Raw genomic sequence first — 20,537 nt, 5'->3', positions numbered from 1 at the left:
CTTGATACATCCGTATTTAGAGAAATCTAAGATAAGTATTTTGGGACGGAGGGAGTACATCTCAATGTAAAGAAATGATTTTTTTATCAATGTACTACGTATGTTTTAAGATAGAATCCATCAAGGAGAATAACCGAACCTGGATCAAACAAGCAGAAATAGTTTTCTTTTTTTGAGAAAAGATTAAAAAAAGGTAAGTGGGATTATATTCAAAATAAAGAAAGAAAGATATCAACACAGCCGGAGTCACCAGGTAGAAAACTTTGTTGCATGCTACAAATTTCTACGCTAGGGAGCCCAACAAAAACTAACCATCATTAGCAATAGAGTGTCATAGTCACCATTATCAACAACGTTGTTCAAATCTAGGAACCGACCGCCTATAATTCAAAATCTACCAGCCACACTACCTCACACTTATCAAGATGCATCCCAACATAGCCCATCGGTGTAGTAACAACTCTAGCTAAGACAACCATCGGCAAGGTCGATAGAGCAACCAATCCAAGCACTGTCACCAAACCAAGGGCCACTAGGAGGCGAGGTAGACTAGGGAGAGGGTTGCTATGGACGACATCCATATCTCGGCAGGATCGACCATGATTGCAACTCCCACACCACGAGTGTCTCCCACACAAACCACATCACTGTCCTCATAGCCGAGATAACAAACCACCACCAGCTGATAGGGTGTCAACATGCCCACCACCTAGAGCTATCACTATGAAGGCTGAGAAGCCAACCTTATGTGTCTTGCACCGAGAGGCATTACATATGCGTAGCTGGTTAGCCTCGCTGTTGTGCCAACGCTCCTCCACAACTATAATACCATCCTCTCGCAAACGACCACCCATGCAAAGACGAATATTGCACATCTCCCATATGTGTGAATAGGCAAGGGTCACTCACATCAGGTCTAGCGTAGAGGCGGTCAACAATGACTGTGCACTAACCCCCTTGGCTAGATCTAGTGGCGTGACAATGCCTTCTCATGTCATTGCGAGGTCTGACCTCAGCCCACGACAATAACGATGGCCGAGTACAGCAATGACAACCGTGACACCTGACGCCGAGAGGAGTGGCACCTCCATGCATCAACCAGCTAGACCACCAACACTTTTTTCGTGAATATGTAAAGCTTGCGTATCTTTTCATTGATAAAAGGAGTAGAATGAGTACAAAGGGGGTACAACATATGACACGGACACAGGCAGGCGTGAACATGATGCCCGGAACAGAGAGAAGGAGATGCTCGGCCCGAACGGAGGATACATCACAACTAGACCTACCAAACCCGAACCAAGCGGCAATACCGAACCTACACAAGAATTCAAACATCTACCAAGCCAGAATCAGGGACACTGCAAGCTCGCAAGATAACGCCTTCAAGAAGGAAGACAACGCCGGGACACCATCGCTATCCGGTTCGGGGGAGTCGGACCTAGGGTTTCCCCTGAGCTTGAAGAGGGACACGGCTGAAGGCCTTGACAGCGCCTCCAAGAAGGAAGCGACACCTGCGGGCGCCGCTGCTACCAGCACCGGCAAGCCAAGCAGGGATCTCTCCCTGGCCCGAAGCTGAACAATCCCATAGCCGCCTAGTCCGGAATTGAAGATGTGGAAGCCAAAGTTGGTCGGAACTACCATGTCTGGAGGGGGTTGGCATGGCTGCACTAGGCTGATAGAGTGGCCACAAAGAGTTAGTCCATGCCCACTAGCGGGTGACGGCAGCAAAAAAAACCCTAGTTGCCACTTTCCACGCAATGGCGACGTGAAAATCTCCATTAATCTTATCGTAAGATTGGATGCCATTCAAAATTAAAAAGAAAATCTACGTTGAATACTTAGTGGAGAGTTTGCATGATTAGTGTGTCTTCGTTTTCGCATTTGATATGTATCTGGTCATCTTCGACGAAGAGGGCTGGCTAAATTTAATTAAACCCTCCATGATTTGTCCACCTCTCACCTTCATGACACTGTTAAAATTTAGGCTAAATTGGTAAGTAGGTTTCATGCAAACGAATGAAAGAAGCCTTCAAAGCGGAGGAGCCGAATAAATCGCAGGAAAGGTAGGCCCGGGCGAACCAGTACGTTTTTCCCGCGCGAAGCTTCGTCGAAGCTCACCTCCTCCGCGTCTGCGATGACCCTTATAATTCTCCCCCGGCCGTCTACTCTTCCGCAGCTCCGCCACCATCCCCGCCTTCCTCTCTCCCTCCTCCTGTCCACTCTTTCGCGAGATACGTACGAGCCTAGAACAGCCATGAAGTTCTTCGGTTCCTCCACGTCCAAGAAGGAGAACAAGGGGAAGAAGAGATCCAAAAGGAGCGGCAACGGCGGCTCCTTCGCCTCCACCGCGTCGTCGTCGGCATCAGATGACCAGTCTGTCACAACGCCGAGATCTGTCCTGCCGTCGTCTTCGGGGCCGGCGGCACCATCCGGCTCCGGGACGACCAAGAAACCGGCCCTGGTCGCCGTGACGCGGCTGGAGCTGGAGGTGGCGCTGCGTACGGTCGTGTCGACAGAGGAGGAGCTGGCCGCGATGCTCGCCGAGGCGGAGGCCGGCCTCGCGCTTGATGGGATCGTGGCCGCGGAGGCCGCGGACGAGGGCGAGCTGAGGGACACATTTGCGGTGTTTGACGCTGACGGGGACGGGAGGATCTCCGCCGAGGAGCTCCGTGCCGTGTTGGCCTCCCTCGGCGACGAGCGGTGTTCCGTCGAGGACTGCGGCCGCATGATCGGCGGCGTCGACACCGACGGCGACGGCTTCGTCTGCTTCAACGAGTTTACCCGCATGATGATGCTTGCGCCGTGAATTGTTGATGATACGTCCCTATCTAAATTATACTAGCAGCCTAGCTACCGTTGTTCGTTCATTATTAGTGAGTAAATTAGGTTTTGTTCTTGATTTTCGATGTGGTTGTGCACTCATGGTGATGAAATCACTCGACCGGCCAACTAATCACGACGAAGAGGCCAAAAAGAATATTAAGGTATGTTTGATTTGCAACTTTCTCCAAAACATCGGACCAGCAAAAATGTTAAGAAATGAAGTGTGTACGGGAGCTTTCCAAATCTAGGAATGTAGGGGTCAAATAGAGGCGTGTTACCATACCTCAAGAATTTCCGATCCAAGCATGGATCATCATAAAAGTAAAATACAATAATTTTGTTAGAACATTATGCGTTTGTCCTAGTCGACATCAAAATACAACAATTTTTTTATGAGATTTTTTGTGAGGATAACTTCCAACCTATTTATCAACCGTCAAAGTAGTACAAAGAACACTAGAAATAAAAAATACATCTAGTTTCGTAGTCCACTAGCAACGACTAGTAGCACTGGAGCGAGCCGCTGCCGTCTTCGCCCTTCCCTCATTGAAGCCGGGCAAACCTTGTTGTATTAGATAGTAGGAAAGTTGTCGTGCTAAGACTCCATAGAACCAGCACACCAGAATATCAACTGCCGTCGATGAAGTGAAGTATAGATCGGAAGGATCCAACCTGTAGACACACGAACAAAGACAAACGAAGACAAGATCTATGTGGATCCACCGAAGACAAACGCTGACCAAATACCACGAGATCCACCGGAGACAAAACTCCACACGCCTCTGACGATGATAGAAACACCACCTGGACGGAACAAGGTGGGGAGAATCTTATTCCATTTTCTGAGAGCCGCCGCCGCCTCGCCCCTCTCAGCAGAACATGAACCCTAACTCAAAGGAGTAAGAAAAAAGGAAACCCTCCCGCTGGTAAGGGCCGGGATCCACCACACCTCCATGCCCCCTAAGACCACAAAAGACGAGGTAGACCGTCGGCAGCACTGGTGGGAGGCACGAGAAACCCTAGCCAAAGGGTCCTTTTTCTTTCCGTGGAAGAAAGAAAACGATCATGGGTAATTTGTTTTATGAGACTGAGCACACACAAACGATTTATGTAGAAGTATACTAGTTCATTTTATATCCTACAAATGATCAAGCTTTACAGAAGAATTCGTAAAATATATAATTCTCATGCAAGGGCATTTCAACGTCGACCCTTAAACCGCCCGCATCCGTCTGGGCCGCGGAAGCCATCCAACACGATCTTGCATCGGTCCGCGCAGATGTACTTTCTCCCACAAATCGGAACGTGGGGGGCTTTGTGAGCGCTTGGACGCAACCTACGCTCGGTTCTGACCGACCTGGCCCATCCAAACACCCTTCCTCACCCACGCGTGCTTCCCGTCAGAAACGGTCAGTGCCGCTCCAGAGCGTCAGTGCCTGCATTCATGCCCGGCCAGAGCAGACGTGACCGCCCATTGGGGTTGGCATTGAAGCAGCGCATCGGCCGAGAGATCGCCGCCCGCGTCGCTTCTCAGTGCAGGCGACTACTCCGTGTTCAAATTGGCACGACGACCGCACGTCCGTCCGTTTGTCACCCACATTAATGACACGCGGTTGCCGAGGCGGCTACTCCGGCGCCACCCGTCCGTCCCTCTGCCATCCATCAATGCTATATAAACTATTGCCCCGGCCATAGTCACAGTCATCCACCTCTAATCCCTCTCCGCACCATTCCCACCACAAATTCCTCCCCCGCCAAAGCTCTCTGGGATGGGATGACGTCGGACCAGAAGGAGATGGCCGCCATTACTGCCGACTGGCTTGCAGGCAGGCAACCGAAGGACGACGACGCCCCAATGGAGGACGCGACCAATGACGAGTCGGTGCCACCCTCCACCTCCTCCGTGCTACCCTCGCCGGTGCATTGCACCATGACCATCAGCGATGCCCGTGCCCATGAAATGGACATGGGGCGGGAGGACTGGGAGGAGCAGTCCCGGGAGGCAGCGCTGCTTGACTCCTACTGCTCTGCCCGCAAGATACGCCTCGCCCGTTGGCGGTACCGCCAGAAGGCAGTGGAGGTTGCGGCCGCCTACAAGGAGTGCGATGAGGCAGTGTTCGGCGAGACCGACGACGAGGTGGAGGTGATCACCGGCTCTTCCGAGGCCGTGCCCGGCCACCACGACCACGAAGCAGGCACGTCCGCGGGCGCTGCCGGTAGCGAGGAAGAATAGTGCACGGTAGGATGTCGCCGCTCGGGTCCCTAAAAGGCCACCACTCCTCGCCTCCCATCGATGCCAAGCTTGGTGGGCTCATGATTGGTGGCCGATTAGCCGCTTAGGGGCGACGTGGAGGCGGACAGGTTTATTTTCCGGGTCTCCGGAGGCGGAGCTGGAGAAGGCGAAGCTTCAATTCTCGAGGCTCATAGCCGGACACGAGGAACGAGCGCCGACGACCATTTAGAGTAGATATTAAATATACCTCCAAAGCCGGAATAACACCACTTAGTTAATGTAAATGTAATGAAGTCCGTCATGCTTATATGAAATCCAGCCGCGTTTGAACGAATTTCGTCATGTTAATTCGAATTGTTGACCGAAAGTATGCGGACATCGTTGGATGACGGCCTCCTACATCCATGTCCGCGGACGGATACGAGAGAAAATTTGCGGGTTGCCGTTGAAGATACCAAATCCTTAGGATCGGGTCCTTAACTTTTGTAAGTTTGCTCATAAAATATACTTTGCCTCTTGGAAGCGGACGCACCTGGGCGGCTTGGTCAGAGTGTCTGCCATCTGCTCGCCGAACCTCCTGAGCTCAACCACCACCTTTCCACTCTTGATGTTGTTGCGGATGTGCTTGCTCCGATTGTGCAGCACCGAATTTTTCCCGAGCGAGATGGAAAATTTGTTGTCAATGAGAATCTTTGTAGCGCCCGTGTCCTGGTTCAGTAACTCGCCAAGCAGACGAGCCAACCAGATGCCCCTAGAGCTGCAGTGGAGCCGACGATGTACTCTGCCTCGCACGAGCAGAGAGAAACCACATGCTGCTTCTGGGACTGCCAGTTGATGGGGCTCCGCCCGAGGACGAATGGCATGCTTGAGGTGCTCTTCATGTCATCCAGATCGCCTGCCATGTCTGAATCGCTGAAGCCCCTAAGCTCCAGGTTGTCCCCACGACGGAATGTGTATCCATAGTTGAGTGTCCCAGTGAAGTACTAGAGCACATGCTTCACCGCGGCGAGGTGCGCAATCATCGACACCTCCATGAAACGGCTAACAAGGCCCATTTCATTGGCGATATCAGGACGAGTATGCACGAGATACCTGAGACTTCCGACTGCGATGCGATAGAACATGGCATCGGTGGGTGGAGTTGAGATCGCCGTGCTGAACCTACACTTCAGCTCGAGCGGAACCTCGCACCGGTTGCAGCCGCTATGCCTGCCTTGTCCAACAACTTGGCTGCGTACGCGGCCTGATCGATAGTGATCTTGTGCTCAGTCTGGTACACCTTGACACCGAGGTAGTATGTCAGCAACCCGAGGTTGCTCATCTGGAAGATGCTCTTCATCTCGTCCTTGAAGTAGTGCAACTCCTCCAGGTTCTCGCCGGTGAAGATGAGGTTATCCACGTACACACCAACGAGGAGCTGGTCTGTGCCAGTGCCGCGCATGTACCCGTGTAGCTGCAGGTGAAGTCGAGCGATGCGAGGTTGGCGTTCCACGCACAGTTGTGTGAGCCGTTGCCGCCGATCGCCATGGTCCCTGGCTGAACCCGAAGCTCTGATGCCGCGTGTTGTTGTAGACTCTCACTGTCAGCACATCGATCACGAACGAAATTCAGAGAGTGAGACAAGGATTTGTGTAGCGTAGTTTCTTCTCTTCCTTTTATTCTCGAAGGGAAATCAATCGTGCCACTAAACTCTCAACAACCACATCATGCCCGTGCCATCCCAGGGACTAGGTCCTGTAGCTGAGCCACGTCGGGTACTACCTAAGCGCACTGAGCACACAACGAAGCATGCCCTCGTGCAGCAATAATGCTAGACTCACGGATAATTACGGACGTTTTACAGGGCTCCCTTCTAACTAATTTTTTTGCCCCCTGATTTTCAGGGGGTGCGGGCCCTTCCTCCTCCAATCCTTAATTCTAATGGCCCACGTTCCCCAAACCGACACTGAAACTTAACTGAAAACTGGAGAAATGCTAACAGAAAGATGCTCCTATGGATTTCGCTGCCATGGCAGCGTGGCAGCGTTTTTTGCAGGCGACTAAATTATACTAACAAGAATGAAACACCTGATAGCGCATTGCTACCTTTATCAGTATTCAGACTAAAATAACTATAGCTGAGAAAATGAAATACACACCTGACTGTTCCGAGATTTCTGAGTTCCAGTATTAAGAAACCTAATATATTGCACATGTACATATGCAATTTCAGGAGAGTTTGTCCCAGAGCACATGGCAACAACAACAGAGCCAATGAAGACTGAAGACGGTAACTGCAACATCTATTTTGGTCGGAAGAAAAATGTAATCAATGTCAGTGTGCAAGGCAGAATTCAGAGATGCATTCTACAGGTGACATTCATATGGGAGCGTGTTTCATATCACTTCAGGAATACCAAACACTGAAACTGCTAAAAGTTGGAGTTCAGAAAAAAAGGAAAACAGGATCATTCATCCCTTGTAATCCCTACAAGCTATAAAATCTGGAACAAGTTGCGATGGTTTCGAAGAGGGCGCAGTCGGTCGTCAGAGTAGTGGTTCGTCGTCGTCCGCTGGCGCTGCCCATGCCATCTCCGGTGCCATCACATCTGGGTATATCAGCTCATCATCCGCTGCAGCCACAGATGCAGTCAGTTAGGCACGGCCTGCTGCTACATGGCAAGTGGTAAAAACTAAAAAGCCCTAAAATGTGAAAGCGGGTAATAGGAAAGAATGCAGAGCAACACAAGGTTATCTGCAACAAGTTCCATTGCATGTAACTAGTTTCAGACCATCTACTGCTTTCTTGGTGCATATCGCTAGTTTCAGATGATCCACAGCATTCTTCAGGTAAGCCCTCAACTCTCAGAAATGTCACATTACTAATCTAAACTAAGCCAGCAGAAATCAAGCTGACAAATTCCTAATTCGGAACTGCAAAAGGCATTAGCAGCCACAGGCCACAGTAAATTCACAAGGTTATCTGGAACAAGTTGCATTGCATGTAATTAGCTTCAGATCATCAACTGCTTTCTTAGTGCATATCGCTAGTTTCAGATAATCCACAACATTCTTCAGGTAAGCCCTCAATTCTCAGAAATGTCAGATTACTAATCTAAACTAAGCCAGCAAAAATCAAGCTGACAAATTCGTGATTCAGAACTGCAAAAGGCATTAGCAGCCACAGGCCACAGTAAGTAAATTCAGAAGTACACTGACCTCTTGAGCCGACGCGGAAAATCACGACGTCCAACGGCTCCCGGCTGCGAGGCAGGTTGATGGCCAGAGGGCTCGGCTCCCCGTAGCGACCGGCGCGGGCGCAGAGAGTGCAGCTGGAGGCGGACTCCGGAGGGTCCAGCAGGTTCACCACCTGTCCCTTCATCAGGATCGTGTGCCTCCCGGTGTACCGTATCGAGGCCCAGTCGTCCTCGCTGAAGGCGCCGGAGTCGTCGGCCCGCACCCACCGTATCTCCCGCTCCAAGGAGAACCACCGCACCCAGAGGCGGGACAGCGGTGGGCACACCAGGGCGAAGAGCTTGCCCCACTCCGACTGCACATCATCACAAAATCAACTGGAAATCTTGGCACCAAATCTAACTGCAAGCGATGAAAGTTTCGGGCAAGAAACTGCGCCGAAAAGAAGAACTCCAACTGAATTTAGTAGCAGAGTTTCTTTTGCAAGAATGATACTGTGATTGATTGATTGATTCTTTCACACGAGCAAGCACGGGAATCAAAGAACTGCGCCAGAAATAACTCTAGCAGATTTTTTCGCAAGAATGATATTACGACGATCTCAAGAATCACATGCAAAGGACGAGGTGACGAGATTGTGGAAGAGTGCAGGGGACGAGTAAGGAACTCACATCACGCGCTATCGGCAGGTATGGCCTGGCCTGGAGCCGGGGGACGGCCTCCACCGCCCACTGGACCGCCGTGCCGAGGCTGCTGCAGGAGGAGACGGAGACGCTGGAGCGGCACGGCAGGAGGCACCTCGAGTTGGCGCGGAGGTAGCGCCCGGACGCGTCGTGCAGCAGGAATGCGCCCCGGCCGCGGCGGCCCGTGGCGACGGCCCGCCACATGATGGCGAGGACCTCCGGCTCGTCGAAGTCGCGCTGCGCGGCAACCCGGCAGGGGGGAGGGAACGGGCAGAGGGAGCCGCGCGTGCTGGCGTCGGGGGCCCCGAGGTACCGGCCGTAGGCGCCGCGGAGGAGGACGTAGAGCGTGCCTGAGGCGGAGATACGCCGCTGCACTGCCCACACCGCGTTGTACGACCACGATAGGCCGGTGCGGTGGAGGCGGACGGAGCGCCCGTCCTTGGCGGCGTGCACGTACGCGCCGCCGTGCTGCATGCTCCGCAGCCGCACGAAGTCCACGCCCTCGAACACCTCCATCGCTCTCCGCTGAAGATCGAAGCTTCGCTCAGGGAGGGGTGCAGGCGGGTGGCTTGATTCTCCTCGGCTTTCTTGGTTTCTTGGCGTTGCGAGGAAGACGAGCAGAGGGGAAGAAGAGTTTGTTACGACGGTTAGGCGCCAAGCGGATCGTTTCAAGGAGGCGCCGCTCCGAAGCGCAGGCCCGTTCGCTGACTGGTGGGGCCACCAGCCAGTCAGTCCGGTCATTGTATTTCACTGAGGTGTGGGGGCTACCACCCCTGGCCCTGGTCAACAGTTGTCAACGCAATTTTCTGACGACAACAAATTAAACCCTTAAGGCCCTGTTTGATATAGCAAAGTAAGTAATTTCAAACTATTTTACTACAGCTTTTCAGAATACAATAGTTTTATTTACTTTGATTGAGGTGTTTGGCTACCACTAAAAACTCTGGCACTAATACCAAAGTATTTATGAAAACGAGTATTTTCTCTGTCTAAAAAAAAGAACCCCGGACCTTTTCTATCAAACTGAGCAGCCAAAAAGAACGAGTAGTCGTTTATCGTTATCTCTTTTAGCGGCCACCACATTGTGGTCACCGGAGATGCATGTCCAGCGCGACTCCACCGCCTGGTGAACTGCTGGCTACGCCCGTACAGGAGCGTGCTCTTTGGTAAGCTAAAAGCCTTGAGCATGGCTATTCAGTATCGTTCTTGGTTTGTGCATTCCGTTGTTCTTATGCATGCGAACGGTAATAGGTAGCAACTAGCTAGCTAGAAAAACGTGGGTTCTATGCATGTGCATGGCCATTCTTAGTGCATACCAGTTGAATGCAATGGCTAGCCCATTAATTTTAACTTGAGGGAAACAACAAAACTGTGTTGTTTATTTTTGTTAATTTTCAAATGATACAAAAATAAGGTCCAAAGAATGAAAGCATAACTATAGAGGCCCTAAGTACAGAAAAAAGAACCTAAGATAAGAAAAGGAGAAAACACTAAAATACATCATCAAGAGTGACTCATCTAAAAGCCTTGATCTAGTCTTCAAAGCCATTGTATTCCTTCCTAACTATGTAAATGATCCATTTGAGTTTCTGTTTGAATTTTCTCCTGCGAGCATACAGGTTTGGGGTGATATATTTAAAAATGAAGTTATTCCGAATAGCCTATGAAACTAAAATGATGATCTCAATAGCAAAAGGCACATTCAGGAGTTGTTTATTATTGTCAATTTCCTCATGTATGCCAGAATGATTGGGGGTCCAATTGGAATATATGTATTGCCAACACAATTATGCAAAAGGACAGTAGAAAAAGACATGATATCTTGTTTCAGTTCCTGCATGTGGCACATGTCAAAAGTATAGTCATGTATATAGAAGTTTTTCCTCTGCAAAAGAGCTCTAGTATTCAGTATGTTATTAACCAGAAGCCAAAAGAAAATTTTATGCTGGAGCTGACAACAAGTTTTCCAAAGCTATTTTAGAACCAGCAAAATCTCTGGGCTATCGACAAAGATTTATATGCCTTGGAAACCTTATAAATGGCAAAACCAGGAGAAAATTGCCATAGATCATGAGCATTAGTTAAATTCAACTCATGTATAAATTGTTCCAACTCCTGGTATTTTGCATAGTCTTCTTATGGTAGGGGCAAATGGAAATGATTTAGCAAACCCTTCAAATGACATAGTTCATGAATGGGGATATGTTGTCTCTGAGAGAAAGAGTGCAAATGGGACCATAACTGCAATTTAGGCACTCCATCAGATACATCTGTACAAAATTCAAGGGTTTTTCCATTCTCTGGAATCCAAACAACATGTTGCTTGTAGGTGGCAAGTAGTTTTGAGCAACCCTTCCACCAGAAAGAACAATTTTGTAGAGGAGTAGAGGGAATGCTGTAACGCCCCGAGTCCGATGCGCTAGGTGTCTTCCAGTTATTCGCTGTTGTTGCCTTGTCATTCGCTTGTGTCGCATCTTGCCATGTCATCATCTGCATTGCATCTGCATGTTTTCAAAACTTGCATTCGTCCGGGTTCCCTAGTTCTCTTCATTGTCCGTTCTGAACCCAGACACACTTGCATGCGCCCGCGGGACGTCCGAAATATTATTTTATAAGTGGCTGGAAAATGTTCTCGGAATGGGTTGAAAGTTGGCGTGCGGTCTTATAATAGTGTAGATAGACCACCTGTCAAATTTCGTCGCATTCGGAGTTCGTTTGATAGCCCAACCGCTAAACATATAGCGGCATTATAGCCGGTCATACGTCAGACATTTTCGGTCTCCAAAGACTGTGTTGGGCCTCTCCTTCTCTTCTCTCTTCTTAGCCCAACCCACTCTCTACCAACCGCCAGGCCACGAAACCCCTCCTTGCACAGTGCTCAGACCCCTCGTGCGCGTCCGAAAGTTGTCCCGAACCCGACGTCTGGCCCATCCGGTGTGCCCTGAGAACGAGATACGTGCGACTCCTATCGGGATTTGTCGGCACATCGGGCGGCTTTGCTGGTCTTGTTTTACCATTTTCGAAATATCTTGTAACCGGGATTCCGAGACTGGTCGGGTCTTCCCGGGAGAAGGAATATCCCTCGTTGACCGTGAGAGCTTGTGATGGGTTAAGTTGGGACACGCAGGGTTTAAACTTTCGAGAGCCGTGCCCGCGGTTATGTGGCAGATGGGAATTTATTAATGTCCGGTTGTAGAGAACTTGACACTTGACTTAATTAAAATACATCAACCGTGTGTGTAGCCTTGATGGTCTCTTTTCGGCGGTTGAACACGGTCTTGTGTTATGCTTGAACGTAAGTAGTTTCAGGATCACTTCTTGATCACTTCTAGCTTCTCAACCGTTGTGTTGCTTCTCTTCTCGCTCTTATTTGTGTATGTTAACCACCATACTTGCTTAGCGCTTGCTGCAGCTCCACCTCATTACCTTACCCTACCCATAAGCTTAAATAGTCTTGATCTCGCGGGTGTGAGATTGTTGAGTCCTTGTGACTCACGGATACTTCCAAACAGTTGCAGGTGCTGATGATGCCAGTGCAGGTGACGCGCCCGAGCTCAAGTGGGAGCTCGATGAAGATTTTGGTTGTTGTTATGTGACTTTTCCGGATGATCAGTAGTGGTTCCCAGTTGGGACGATCGGGGATCTAGCATTTGGGGTTTATCTTCCTTTTCTTTTGGATTTGACCATAGTCGGTCTTTGAGTGTATTTGGATGATGTATGAATTATTTATGTATTGTGTGAAGTGGCAATTGTAAGCCAACTCTTTATCCCATTCTTATTCAGTACATGGAATTGTGTGAAGATTAACCCACTTGCGACTAAACCACCATGCGGTTATGCCTCTAAGTCGTGCCTCGACACATGGGAGATATAGCCGCATCATGGGTGTTACAAATGCCTTGATGGTGATAAACCTCCCGTACCAAATTAACCCAAGGTATGTCCAAATGATTAAGGAATTTATGCACCATCTTCATGAGCGGACATGTATTCTATGTATTTAGATTGAGAATGTCAAGCCCTCTCCTATCTTTTGGCCTACAAATCAAGTCCCAAGCTGCCAAACGGGTGTTCTTTTTCTACATGTCTTTGCCTCTAGAAATAATAACTCTTGTATTTTTTCAATTTGTTCAATAATACGTTTGTAGAGAAGCAGGCAACTCGTGATGAAGTTGGTAAAGCTGAGAAAATGGCACCGACCATCAGCAATCAGTCATCATAGCTTAGGTATCGCGAGCAAACAGACAACATTCACTGAATCCTCTCAATTATATACATGAAAAATTCCATGTTGGGTTTAGTACAGCTGAGGGGAGTGCCAAGATATGTGGAAGGGAAAGTCCCAATGGTACGGCCCAATAAATTGGATAGTTATTGAACCTCTTCATTAGTAACATTGATAGGAAGCAAACTAGATTTCTGTTAATTAAACTTGAGGCCTAAAGCCTTGAATCAACATATCATTTGGATATTGAAGAATTAGGAAATTAGAGCAAGTAAGGGACTGATGACCCACAAGTGCAGGGGATCACAATAGTGTTCGAGGGAAGTATTTCAACCCTAATTCGACATAAGGGGATCCAATGAACATTTATAAACTTTAGCAGTTGAGTTATTAATTCTACCACACCTGGATATATAACTTGTTTGGCACAATTTATTAGTAGGAAAGTAATATGATAGCAGTAGTGTTGGAACAGTAAAGTGACAGATTGCAGTAGTAGTAATTGTAAATAGAGCAACAAAGTAGAAAGCGTAGGCATGAAAGTAGATAGTGAGTTTTCTTCAGATTAGAATCTTTATGCAATAGTCATAGCTCCAATTCATCAATCATATGTAGGCATGTAGTCCATAGGTAGTTGTACGTGCTTGCGATAAGAAGTTGCAAAAAAAACTTTTGCCCTACCTTCCCATTTCAACGAGATCCTAATGGAAATTAAGGGTAATTAAGGTGCTCCTTTCAATAGAGAACCGGATCAAAGCATTAGCAATCAATGATATATGTAATCCTCAAGGTAAAGTCATCCCCGTGGATATCACAATTATTGTCACCTTGGGGTCTCTAGTTCAGAACATTAACATGTGCATACAACTTTCATGTATGATAAAAAACACACTAATATATTCCTGAACATATAAAGGGTTCAGATATGAAATCATGGCACTCGGGTCCTAGTGACAAGCATTAAGGGTAGCATAGTCATAGCAAAATCAATCTCAGAACATAGTGCACACTAGGCATCAAGGCCTAAAAATCTGACATCTATTACATATGAATTCTCATTCAATTCCCATCTACCCCCATGTACCTACAGAGGAATTACTCATGCATCATGAGATTGTTGTGGAAAAGGGTTGGTGATGATGATGACTGATAAGTCTCCAACGTATCTATATATTTTTATTTTTCCATGCTATTATATTATCAATCTTGGATGCTTTATATGCAATTATATATCATTTTTTGGGACTAACATATTAACCTAGTGCCCAGTGCAAGTTCCTATTTTTGCTTGTTTTTGGCTTTTCAAAAAATCAGTACCAAACGAAGTCCAAATGCGATGAAACTTTATGATAATTTTTTCTGGACTAGAAGGGGCCCTAGAAGGTTTGGGAGGAGGCCAGAAGAACTACGGGTGAGCCACAAGCTCACAGCGTGCGCCCCAGGGGGGTAGGCGTGACCTCCATGCTTGTGGGCCCCCTTAGGACCCCTTGACATAATTCCACCTCTATAAATTTAGAAATATTCCCAAACCAACATAGAGCCACCCGAAACACTCTTTCTGCCTCCGCAAGCTTGTATTCTTCCGTGATCCCATCGGGAGGCCTTTTCCGGTACTTCGTCGGAAGGGGAATTGATCACCAAGGGCTTCTACATCATCCTTGTTTCCTTTTGATGATGCGTGAGTAGTTCACCACATACCTACTAGTCCATAGCTAGTAGCCAGATGGCTTCTTCTCTCTCTTTGGTCTTCAATAAAATGTTCTCCTCGGTGTTCTTGGAGTTCTATCCGATGTAATCTTCTTTTGCGGTGTGTTTGTTGGGATCTGATAAATTGTGGTTTTATGATCTGAATATTCATGAGAAGCAATTGGGTCTTTTCTGTACTTTATTATGCATGATTTTTATAGCTTTGTATTTCTCTCCGATCTATCCGTTTGGTTTGGCCAACTAGATTGATTTATCTTCAGTGGGACAGGTGCTTTGTGATGGGTTCAATCTTGCGGTGCTCTATATCCAAGTGACAGAAGGGGACAAGACATGTATTTGTATTGTTGCCATTAAGGGTAAAATGATGGGATTTATTTATATTGATTGGGTTTACTTTGTCTACACCATGTCATCTTGCTTAAGGTGTTACTCTGTTTTTTATGAACTTAATACCATAGATGCATGTTGGATAGCGGTTGATTGGTGGAGTAATAGTAGTAGATGCAGGCATGAGTCGATCTACTTGTCTTGGACGTGATGCTTATATACATGATCATTGCCGTGGATATCATCATAACTATGCGCTTTTCTATCAATTGCCCAACAGTAATTTGTTCACTCACCGTATGCTATGTGTTTGAGTGAGAAGCCTCTAGTGAAAACTATGCCCCCCGGTCAACCTTTATCATATTATAAAAGAAAATATACCTTTGTTGCAATTTTATTTCTTTTATTTTGTTTTGCAAGTTATCTATCTACCACTATAAGATTTGATCCTTGCAAGTAACGAGTTCAGGGGGATTGACAACCCTCTTGCCTGTGTTGGGTGCAGGTATTTGCTTTTGTGTGTGGAGGTGATGTTCACGAGCCTTTGTGTGATTCTCCTATTGGTTCGATAAACCTTGGTTCTCATTGAGGGAAATACTTATCTTTACTATACTGGATCTCCCCTCCTATTCGGGGAAAATTCGAACGCACCTCACAAGTCGCACCAAACTAGGGATAAACATGTCGGCTTCCGATGTTGTCCTTGGAGTACACGTCAAGTCTTCGTCAGAGCCCATCTCGATCACGTCAAAGTGCGAGGCTTCCGAGTCTTTCCTTGTGAGTACGGTGGGCCATACATATTTGTATTGTTGCCATTGAGGGTAAAACGATGGGGTTTATTCATATTAATTGGGTTTACTTTGTCTACATCTTGTCATCTCGCTTAAGGCGTTACTCCATTTTTATGAACTTAATACCATATACGCATGCTAGATAGCAGTCAATTGGTGGAGTAATAGTAATAGATGTAGGTAGGAGTTGGTCTACTTGTCTCGGACGTGATGCCTATATACATGATCATTGCCTTGAATATCGTCATAATTATGTGCTTTTCTATCAACTGCCAAATAGTAATTTGTTCACCCACCATATGCCTTTATCATATTATAAAAAATACCTTTGTTGCAATTTTACTTATTTTATTTTGCTTTGGAATTTATCTATCTACCACTACAAGATTTGATCCTTGCAAGTAACGAGTTCAAGGGGATTGACAACCCTCTTGTCTGCGTTGGGTGCAAGTATTTTCTTTTGTGTGTAGGTGCTGTTCACGAGGCTTTGTGTGATTCTCCTATTGGTTCGATAAACCTTGGTTCTCACTGAGGAAAATACTTATCTCTATTGTACTACATCTCCCCTCCTCTTCGGGGAAAATCCCAACACTACTCACAAGTAGCAACTATGACGATGAATCCCCCTCTTCGGAGTCCAAGAAAGATTCCACATCAGATCTCCGGAGGAAGAACAGGAGGTGGCAGCGTCTATGTATCATAAAAAGCATTGGGCATTTTCTATAATTTTTCTGGGATATATGGGATTTATAGGCGAAGTAATTGTCGTAAGGCGATGCTCGAGGGCCCTATGCAGCCACGTGGCGCTGTCAGGGGGACTCGCGCAAGCAGGACGCATGGAACCCTGGTGGCCCCCTCTAGTCCATCTTCGGTCCACTAGTCTTCTTATTTTCTGGGAACATTCTTCAAAAGTCCTTGTCTAATTTAGAGCACTTTTATTTCTGAACAAAAATAACACCATGGCAATTCTGCTGAAAATAGTGTCAATCCGAGTTATTTTCATTCAAATCATGCAAATCAGAGGCCAAAACAATAACAAAAGTGTTTAGAAAAGTGGATATGTTTGAGGTGTATCAACTCCCCCAAGCTTAGCCTATTTCTTGTGCTCAGGCAATTCAATTGATAAACTTAACGCGACAAAGGAAACTTTTACAAACTCGATTGATTTTGTAGATGTACAGAAATTTAGTCAATGATCTAATTACAAGAAATATTATAGAGAAACCATATGCATGATAACACTTAACAATCATGTTCACTCATGACCAGATCATAACAAAATAGAAGAGAATAATACGACATTTCAAACATCAACATGGTCAAAATGGGAAAAACATCATATGATAGAATAATATCTCGCTAGCCCTTTCCGAGGCCGCAAAACATAAATGCAGAGCACTGATACGTCTCCAACGTATCTATAATTTTTGATTGTTCCATGCTATTATATATTCTGTTTTGGATGTTAATGGGCTTTATTTTACACTTTTATATTATTTTTGGGACTAACCTATTAACCCAAGGCCCAGTGCAAATTGCTGTTTTTTTCCTATTTCAGTATTTCGCAGAAAAGGAATATCAAACGGAATCCAAATGGAATGAAACCTTCGGGAGAGTTATTTTTGGAACAAACGTGATCCAGGGGACTTGGAGTGGACGTCAAGAAACAATCGAGGAGGCCATGAGGCAGGGGGCACGCCTACCCCCTTGGGCGCGCCCTCCACCCTCGTGGGCCCCTCGTTGCTCCACAGACCTACTTCTTCCTCCTATATATATATATATATTCATATACCCCGAAAACATCCAGGAGCACCACGAAACCCTATTTCTACCGCCGCAACCTTTTGTACCCAAGAGATCCCATCTTGGGGCCTTTTCCGGAGCTCCGCCGGAGGGGGCATCGATCACGGAGGGCCTCTACATCAACTCCATGGCCTCTCCGGTGATGTGTGAGTAGTTTACTTCAGACCTTAGGGTCCATAGCTAGTAGCTAGATGGCTTCTTCTCTCTCTTTGGATGTCAATACAATGTTCTCCTCGATCTTCTTGGAGATCTATTCGATGTAACTCTTTTTGTGGTGTGTTTGTCGAGATCCGATGAATTGTGGGTTTATGATCAAGTCTATCTATGAACAATATTTGAATCTTCTCTGAATTATTTTATGCATGATTGGTTATCTTTGCAAGTCTCTTCGAATTATCAGTTTGGTTTGGCCTACTAGATTGATCTTTCTTGCAATGGGAGAAGTGCTTAGCTTTGGGTTCAATCTTGCGGGGCTCGATCCCAGTGACAAAGGGAAACGACACGTATTGTATTGTTGCCATCGAGGATAAAAAGACAGGGTTTATATCATATTGCTTGAGTTTATCCCTCTACATCATGTCATCTTACCTAATGCGTTACTCTGTTCTTCTGAACTTAATACTCTAGATGCATGCTGGATAGCGGTCGATGTGTGGAGTAATAGTAGTAGATGCAGGCATGAGTCGGTCTACTTGTCACGGATGTGATGCCTATATTCATGATCATGCCTAGATATTCTCATAACTATGCTCAATTCTATCAATTGCTCGACAGTAATTCGTTCACCCACCGTAATACTTATGCTATCTTGAGAGAAGCCACTAGTGAAACCTATGGCCCCCGGGTCTATTCTCCGTCATATAAGTTTCCAATCTATTTTACTTTGCAATTTTTACTTTCAATCTATATCATAAAAATACCAAAAATATTTATCTTATCATTATCATATCTATCATATCTCACTCTCGTAAGTGGCCGTGAAGGGATTGACAACCCCTTTATCGCGTTGGTTGCGAGGTTCTTATTTGTTTGTGTAGGTACGAGAGACTTGCGTGTGGCCTCCTACTGGATTGATACCTTGGTTTTGAAAAACTGAGGGAAATACTTACGCTACTTTGCTGCATCACCCTTTCCTCTTCAAGGGAAAACCAACGCAGTGCTCAAGAGGTAGCAAGAAGTATTTTTGGCGCCGTTGCCGGGGAGGTTGCACCAAGTCAAGTCAAGAATTGATGTCCCGTCAACGAGCCATTTCTGGTGCCGTTGCCAGGGAGTCTACGCACAAGTCAAGACATACCAAGTACCCATCACAAACTCTTATCCCTCGCATTACATTATTTGCCACTTGCCTCTCATTTTCCTCTCCCCCACTTCACCCTTGCCGTTTTATTCGCCCTCTTTCTCCGTTCCCCTTCTCTTTTCTAGTTCTTCTCTTTTTGCTCGTTTCTTGTTTGCTTGTGTGTTGGATCGCGTGCTTCGTCGTTATGGCTAGTCCTTTATCTACTCCTTTATCTCCCAAGAATGAGGTCCTTAGTTTTGAACAAAGGGAGGGAGAAAATCTAAAAGATGCTTGGTACAGAATTTGCAATGCGCAAAATAGATCTACTAGGAAGCAATCTACTTCCGTTCTTCTTCGCAATTTTTATGTAGGCATCATTCCTTGGAATAGATATATTCTTGATACCATTACCGGAGGAAATTTCTTGGGTAGCCACACTTTTGATTCTTATAATGCTCTGATAGATTTGTTTGGCACACCACCTCTCTTGGTTAATGGAACTATGTTAACTTTGGAACAAATTATGCAAAGGGTCGATATTATTGAAAATAAAGTTTCCACTTTTGAATTGATTGAGAATTTGGATAAAAAGATCCACAATCAAATTACCCAATATGGATCTAAGGTAGGAGTCATTTTGAAAAGTTTTAAAGAAAAAGAACCCGTAGTGAATGAAAGAATAGACCAAGATTCCGAAAGAATTTACAAACTTGAGGGTATTATCACCAATTTAGGGTCCGCTTTTTCTGCCGTTAGGAGAACTTCAACCCCCCCTACCAAATTTGCCAAACTAATGTACGTTCCTAAGAATAAGGGTGAAACTTCTAGTAACGAAAATGCGGATCTTAAATCCATAAGCGTTCACCCCAACTTTCTCGCTATCATTAAGGAACCTTTTGCTACAAATGATTTTCTTGATTTCTTGTCTAGGAGTTTGATCATTAATAAAAAGGAAATTCCAAATGGGTATAAGTGTTCTATTAAAGAATTGCCTACCAAAGATGGAAATACCTAGATCTATCCTTGCTTTTATGCCTAGCTAGGGGCGTTAAACGATAGCGCTTGTTGGGAGGCAACCCAATTTTATTTTTGTTCCTTGCTTTATGATTGTGTTTAGTAATAAATAATACATCTAGCCTCTGTTTAGATGTGTTTTTATGCTTTTAATTAGTGTTTGTGCCAAGTAGAACCTTTGGGAAGACTTGGGGAAAGTCTTTGTGATCTTGCTGTAAAAAAACAGAAACTTTAGCACTCACGAGAATTGCTGCCATTTTTTATTGAAGAGTGATATTTAGTTCATTATTTTTGAATATGATTAATAGATAAATTCCTCACGTCCAGAAATTTATTTTATAATTTTTGGGGTTCCAGAAGTATTCGAAACCTACATATTACTACAGATTGTTCTGTTTTTGACAGATTCTGTTTTTCGTGTGTTGTTTGCTTATTTTGATGAATCTATGGCTAGTAATAGAGTTTATGAACCATAGAG

The 20,537-nt window shown here is 46.0% G+C and overlaps 1 protein-coding gene across 1 annotated transcript; it reads left to right on the top strand.

Moving 5' to 3' along the window:
- Positions 1-2,160: 2,160 nt before the first annotated feature.
- Positions 2,161-3,016, top strand: LOC125555898 (probable calcium-binding protein CML36). The gene has a single exon (XM_048718704.1). The coding sequence runs from the start codon at positions 2,258-2,260 to the stop codon at positions 2,807-2,809; it is 552 nt and encodes a 183-aa protein (XP_048574661.1). The 5' UTR covers positions 2,161-2,257; the 3' UTR covers positions 2,810-3,016.
- Positions 3,017-20,537: the final 17,521 nt, after the last annotated feature.

This window comes from Triticum urartu, chromosome 5, assembly GCF_003073215.2.
Source record: "Triticum urartu cultivar G1812 chromosome 5, Tu2.1, whole genome shotgun sequence".
NCBI lineage: Eukaryota > Viridiplantae > Streptophyta > Magnoliopsida > Poales > Poaceae > Triticum > Triticum urartu.
Note: the sequence above shows the minus strand (reverse complement) of the source record. Positions and strands in the feature narration are given on the sequence as shown.

Excerpts from the sequence above, each read along its gene's own strand:
- LOC125555898 (XM_048718704.1), top strand. The coding sequence starts at position 2,258 with ATGAAGTTCTTCGGTTCCTCCACGTCCAAGAAGGAGAACAAGGGGAAG.